This window comes from Gavialis gangeticus, unplaced genomic scaffold, assembly GCF_001723915.1.
Source record: "Gavialis gangeticus isolate Ggan-Ray unplaced genomic scaffold, GavGan_comp1, whole genome shotgun sequence".
NCBI classification, from domain to species: Eukaryota; Metazoa; Chordata; order Crocodylia; family Gavialidae; genus Gavialis; species Gavialis gangeticus.
Window position 1 is genome coordinate 46,172,783 of NW_017729034.1, and position 7,238 is coordinate 46,180,020.

General features: G+C 39.6%; 1 protein-coding gene across 1 annotated transcript in view; it reads right to left on the reverse strand.

Annotated features, from left to right (window-relative positions):
- Positions 1-7,238, reverse strand: part of FMN2 (formin 2) — a 348,730-nt gene extending 341,492 nt beyond the window's left edge. The window contains 2 exon segments of the mRNA XM_019527634.1: positions 682-2,676; positions 7,204-7,238. Coding sequence (XP_019383179.1) covers positions 682-2,638 — 1,957 coding nt within the window. The 5' untranslated portion in view covers positions 2,639-2,676; positions 7,204-7,238.

Here is a 7,238-nt window from a genome sequence, read left to right on the forward strand (position 1 = left end):
CCCCCCCATGTGCTTGAACTCCTTTTCCCATTTTGTGCTAGGGCTTTCTATAGAAGGAATTTTATGTTCAATACACAAACATGTCAAATGGGTCTACTGGGTAAACTAGCTTTGAAAGAATAAAAATTTAAGATTGCCTGTCCACTCCATTTCTATTTTGTATCAAATATCACATCTTGCACACCTGGCACCAAAATTGGCCAATGCCTACCAGTTCCCCAGCAAGCCTCTAGACACCACTGTAATACAACACACACATGCTCACAAAACAGTTTCTCTCTGAACTTTTAGTTTCTGCCAAGAGCCAATTTGCCTGAAACCAAACATTCTGGATCAATTTTCAAGAATGTTATTGAGACTAATACTTGTGGGAAAGCTTTAAAGCCTTAAGTTTGTATCTAAAAGATTAGACCTCAAATCTGGGAACAGTCATACATGTCACTAACTGGGACTAGTTGCAGGCCACAGAGGAATACTCCCAGGTAAGAAATGCACATATGTACGTGTTTGCAGCGCTGATGAATTCCATTTGTACAGACCAGATTCAAAACTAAAAAATTATCCCTTCAGACATATTGCAACATCTAAAGGCGCTGCTTGAGAATGTCTGAAATGTACATTTATGTTATTTCCACCCAAGAAAGTCACTTTGGAAAAGTTACTTTAGTAAAAGGCACTCACCTGTAAAGACATTGGGAAAGGTATCTGTAGAAGCCTGCACCCCTGAGGACTTCCTTGAGTGAGTCAAAGGCACTCTTTCTGCTCGAAATCTCTCCCTGGACCCCCTGGGCTCCAAGTAGTCTGCAGAGCCTACCTTTTTAGATATATCACATTTGTGATCAGATAGCTCCTCCGTCCAGTCTGCTGATCGACTAAGTAAACCAGCCAAACTAGCAGACCTTTGCTTCTTGGTAGATGCCTTTTCCTTTTTGTGGAAGAACTCGTCCTTCCTTGTGAAAAGTGGGCTTTGCGATGGGGATGGAGAAGGCGAATGGTTTGGAGAACTCAGCTGCCTAGTTGTGGTTTTGACATAACACGGGTTAATGAGATAGGGCTTAAAGCATCGGGAACTTAGTACAGGGCTCCCTGCTATCCCCTCAGAGGACAAAGTGCCATTTTTCATTTCAGTAGGCAAACCACTACCCAGTGCCTCTTGGCTAGCTGATGTACTGCATTTCCCTTCCTGAGTCCGAGTGGCAGGATTGTGGCCTGTGTCTGAAATAGCATCATCTTTCACAGAGCCTGGGAAATCAACAGCTTGCACTTCTCTAATTGCAGTATCTGAATCTGTTGCTGAGGTTGGAAAATGGAAAGTGGAGCCATTTATCAGAGATCCATTTTCTATCACGGCTGCATCTAAATCTGAGTGATCTTTTACTTCGTTAGCTACCCCATTCACTCCAGCAGCAAGGCATTCCTGCTCCTCGGTCAATAGGTTGTTACAAGGAGGCCCTCCCATATTAGCTGCTGCTTTCAGTTCACTTTCAGTTTTACTGGCTGTAATGTTTTCTGCAATTTCAGATAATGCTGAGATAGCCTGTTCCATTTCTGGGCTACTGTCTTTGTCACTGCTGGTTACTGAAAGAAACCGTTCAATATCTAAGAGGGCTGCTTGAGAATTAGCCATGTGTCTGTCCATTGTTTTGGTGACATGCTCCTCAGTTCTAATGTTAATTGCCCCCTGCTGCTGCTGCTGCAGCCTAATAGCTTGCTGGATATCAGAAAGCAAATCCTCTTGTTCTGTGGCTGAATGGAAACTGTATATATCCGTATCGGAGCCAGAGCTGGTCCTTTGTCCATCCTGTGCCTCTGCAGCAGCTGGCCGAGTTTCATTTCTAATTTCAAAATGATCAACATCTGTGTCCGAGAGACCCCCTTCATCTGCAGAGATACTGATATCTGGAGTTTTAGTAAGAATAGAATGAGTGCTGTCGAGCTCCCCTGTTTGCAAGGCCTGGCTTTCTAACACATCCTCCCTTGAACTGCTGGTCCCATCTTTAGCCTTGGACAGATTTTTTCTAATCCTCAAATTGGAAAACACCGAGGCCTTTGAGTCTGACTTACCCTTCTTTTTGCCAGGTTCACTTCCTTTAGCATGCTTCCCCAGTCCCTTTTTGCTTCCTGCTACCTTCTTTGTGCCTTCTGTATCCTTGAGCCCAGAAGCATCCTCTCCTTCATGCACATCACCTGTATTTTTCTTAAGCTTCCCATCTTGGTTCCCCATGATTTTTAGCAATCCAGCCCCTTCAGAAATCAAGCCATGTTGCTGGATTTCATTTACTCGGCCTGACGGCGAAAGCCTGTCGAGCAATCCAGGTTTGTTTTCAGGCAGCGGTGCTGCAAGGGAAGCAAACGCGTTCTGTGCCTCTCTCCCATCTGCTAGAGCTGCCTTTTTGCATAATGTGCTGCTTGCACTGTGCTCCACCAGGACATGCTCAGTACAGCACTGAAAGCTGCAGACAGCTCCTTCCAATGGCTGCTCCTGACAGAGTTGCTTTTTCACTGGGTTTCTGCTGAGCTCTTGTTTCTTTATGAAAGATTCTGTAAAAAGTATTTCCCTTATAAAAGTGACTTTTTTTTCCACTGCTTGAATTGCCTGCATTGTTCGTTCAGGGAAGATCACAGCTCTGGCTGTCATCAAATAGCTATAATTTCAGGACTTCAAAGTTCATGGTCCTGAAAGAAGGAAAAGTTAAACCAGAGTTACTATAACAACTTTGTCTTATCCTGGGGAACATGCTATCAAAAATACAAATGTGATGCTTGCTTTAATAATTTATAAGGTGCCTAAGCATATGTTATCTTAAGAGACAACTTAGTGCCATGTGGGCATTAAATGGTTGCATCATACAGACCATTAAAAACACAAAATAAAGCTAATTTATCACCATAAAAGGAGGCTTCCTTTTGAAAAGAAAAAAATGGAGCCTATGTAAATAGCTTCACTGCATACACTTTTAACGATTAATAGCATCCCACTCAGATTTAGCGTGCTAGCATAACTAACATACAAAACAAACAATTTGTATTCTGAGAGGGTACATATACAATAATTCCCAGAAGATTAAGCTCATTAATATTAAAACATACTGCCATGGTTTCTTCCTATAGAAGCATCTGGTGTGAAACAGACAAAAAAAAAATCCAACTTCACCATTCAAATGTAACTGTAAACTAAAGGATACAGGTAAAGTAGCTCCCTGTTCTAAATATTTCATAATGGACTTAAATGCTGCTTCTTGTCTACATTTTCTGCGTGCTGTATAAACACAGGGTTAAAGCTGATGAAATAACTGAACCAATATGGAAAGAGAGAAGCAACAGAATACTGAAATTGCTATATAAAAATCAGGCTAGTGGTCCATCTAACCCAACAGTCTGTCTCTGAAGCATGGCAGTAACAGATGCTTCAAATGAAGGTGCAAGAAACCCCATGATGGGCACTTATGTAATTATCAGCTCATAGAGGAAGCTGCTTGCTGACACCCTACAGCAATTTGTTTATGCCCTGAAGGTTTCACTTTCATATAAACAAATATTTAATTTATCCAATGTAACCATAGCTATTTTTAGTCATGAAAGTGTCATAATCCCTTTTCAAATTGTATTAAGTGCATGACTTCACTGATGCATCTCATATTAGTGAGTTCCATGAGAATATTAATAATGTAATAAGAAAGAAAAAGACAGAGAATGTATCTTTCAACTTTTTTTTTTTTTTTTATCAGTTTTAAAACTTGTATTTTTGGTTTCAATTATTGTCTCTCCATTTTTACATCAAGAAAAAAGGCATTATTTTCCAATTTCTGTGTACGGAAATCTTTCCAGACTTCTACTAATTATCTGTGCGTCTCTTACTATGCTCTTTCAGAAATTGAATCACTACAACCAAGCACAGTAGACCAGGCAATTATATATTTCTATTTTTTTTAATGCTCTCAGTATTATTTTCAATCCCACACCTGAATACTGAGTTACATAAAACAAAAAAAGTCTGGCGCTACATTTTATAAAAGGTTTACAGGTGCCCAACTCTGTTTGACTTCAGTGGAAGCATCTACACAAGATGCTACATCACTGTAGCTATGAGTTCCTGCGCCGTAGCTTGTTGCTACGGCAACATAGCATTGCTGGGCATGTTGGCAATGCTACTGCGCAGTAATGCTGGTTACTGTGCAGTCATTTAGTACTTGCTTAAGCCATAACAACTGTGCAGTCTGCCACATGGGTAGATGCACCCATGTCATCATGCATGTTCCTGACGAATCTAGAATCCAGCCAGGAACACATAAGTGGCTCACACTTTGAAACTCTTTAGCCTTAAAATTTATCAATTCCCTTTCAAATTAAGTTTATGCTGTAGCATCTGCATTGTACACCTCTGATTCTGTAAGTCTACAAGGTACAGGTCTAGCCTGCCTTCTGCCTAACTTCAGACTATATACAGTTAACTAGTGTCTCTGACGTAGCATAGTGCAGAAGCACCCACTATAGTTTGGGTACCAGACACAGAATAACCTCAGTAGCGTGGAACTCTGCAAGGTAATTTGCCTATTCAGAGCTAGCATGGATGTCTTTTTCCTGCACTGTATTTGTACATAGATGCAACCTCAGTCTCATCCTGAGCCTAACTTACCTGTGTCACTTCCGGGCTTTGTCATCTTACTGTTCACCTCCAACTTTTTCAGATCATTTGCAAGTACACTACTATAGCCCTTGCTAGGGCATTGTTTGCTATTTTGCAAATTGAATTTTTATGACTATTTCTTTTCTCCACTTTTTCTCTTAGTCAGTTATTAATGTGACAGTATTTTACTTCTCATCTCATTGTCACATAATTCTATTAGCAGATTCATACAATTCATAGGATTCTAGCCTAAGGGATTTTTTTTTGCAAGTTCAAATACTTTGAATCAAACAATTCATCTTTAGCAATTCAGTATAAGATTAACAACATGATACATAGTTTCATAATTTCTAGGGGAAGGGACCTGAACAGATCATCAAGTCTGACACTCTGCCCTGGGCAGGAACGAGTGCTGGGATCATAATACCCCAACCAGATATCTATCCAACCTCATCCTGAAGACCCCCAAGGCAGGGGAGAGCACCACCTCCCTTGGAAGCCTGTTCCAGAGCCTGGCAGCCCTAACCATAAAGTAATGCTTCCTGATATCAAGCCTGAACCTAGTCTTAATCAATTTGTTGCCATTATTCCTTGTTATCCCAGGTAGTTCCCCGGGGGAACAGAGCTTCACCTATTTTCCACTGGTCCCCCCTTGTGAGTTTATAGACAGCCACCAGATCCCCCCTCAGTCTTCACTTATGGAGGCCGAATAGATTCAGGCCCTTTAGTCTATCTTTGTAGGGCCTGGCCTGGCCTGGCCTGCTGACTATGCGAGTGGCCCTCCTCTGGACCATCTCAATGCTAGCTACATCCCTCTTGAAGTGCAGCGCCCAGAACTGGAAACAGTACTTCAAGTGCGGCCTGACCAGTGCCGCATAGAGGGGAAGGAGTTGAGAAAATTTCTTAAACGCTGTTGTTTTTTAAGAAAATAGTTTCTATGCCACTACACCAGAATTAGTCTTTCTACCTTTACTCATGCTGAACAATACTTTAAATTTATGAAGAGTTTCACTGAATACCAACAGGACTACTCAGGATTAATCCCAATAATCATAACTAAAATATTTGTAGGTCTCAGTCTTGCAACATGTACACGTGTGCTTAATTTTCAACATTAAGACCATGAATTGTCCTACTGTAGCCTGCCAAAAATCAATGCTTCACAGCTGTAACATATACAATGAATGGTCCACATACCCTTCTGAAGATATGATATTAGCTTGAAACACTAAAGCATTTTATGCTTAAGTGGTGTTTATTTCACAAGTAGTCATTTCACCAATATTAAAAAGAGAGCAGGTAGTTTGGTTTTATGTTGTCAAACTTATTCTAGTGCAGGAACAGAGTAAAGATTTTTTTTTTTTTGGTAATACCACTAACACTACTCTGATCTCATGATTTTTTATAGACTAGAAGCTTATAAATATTTATGGATATAAGTAGCATAAAATATATATCTGACAATGCAGCACAATATATCTTTTAAGTTGGAGTTACTGAGTGGACTATTTGGTTTTTGAAAATTGCCCATTGTTTACAAAAGTTACAAGTAACAGAAACATTTTCTCACTTAAAACTGTAGCCCTGTCCTGCTAAGAAATAATTAGTTTAGTGGAGATTCCGCACAGACAAAGGAAGCTGCCAATACTGTTCTCTCAGGCAAGGACTCTGAACAAAGCAAGAGTAGCAGGTGCTCAGAGTTAAGCATGAGTGTAAGCATTAACTCCATATGAATAGAGTTAAGCAAGTGTATAAACATTCACAGGTTCAAAGCCTTATTCAGTGCTCTCCATCATTACATTTAGACAGCCAAGTTTACTATACTTCATGCCTCAGATAACTTGCTTTATTTACTCTCTACAACACACAATAAAGTGGAGAAGTGACAGTTATAGGGCTTGTTATAAATAGGAGAGAAAATGTAAATGGATACAGAAATGCATACTATCCAGTGAAATGCTCTTAAAACAGTATTTGCAAAGAATTACACAAGTTTGTTAACACTAATCAAACACACCATCACTTACAAAGCAAATTCTAATAGCATTTTTCAGTTAGCAAACAGGCATCTCCAAAAGCCTTTGCAGATGTTAAGCAGAAACCATATATTCAAAATTGATAACTGCTAAATGGGAATATGGCCCAAATCAAAATTCTACCATCAGTGTAAGTTATATTAACACTGATAGTATACTTTTGAAAGCACAGATCGTGTATTATTGAAAGAACTCTAAAAAAACTGGGCCCAAAGTGAAGCACTCCAGTACATCAAGCAGGAAATAGATAAGTAGATTCATCCTTACAGGAACAATATTTTATTTTTAAGAGTATCTAGCTTTTGTTTTCAGTTTAAATAGCATATCAACAGGATGCCTAAGATCAGCCTTACACATTGATCCATTAAACATTTGTAACTAGTTATGCAAACAACTAAAAGGAGAACAAATCATGAATGTAAATAATAGATATCCCTCTAAACTAGAAACAAGCTTCTGACCCCTCACTGCTACTTAAAAGCTGAGAAGATGCTTGCAGCATACAAGAGCATAAGAAGAAAATAAAGGTTTGAAACTTACATCTCTAAATGCATTTTTCTTGCAGTCTTAAGTTC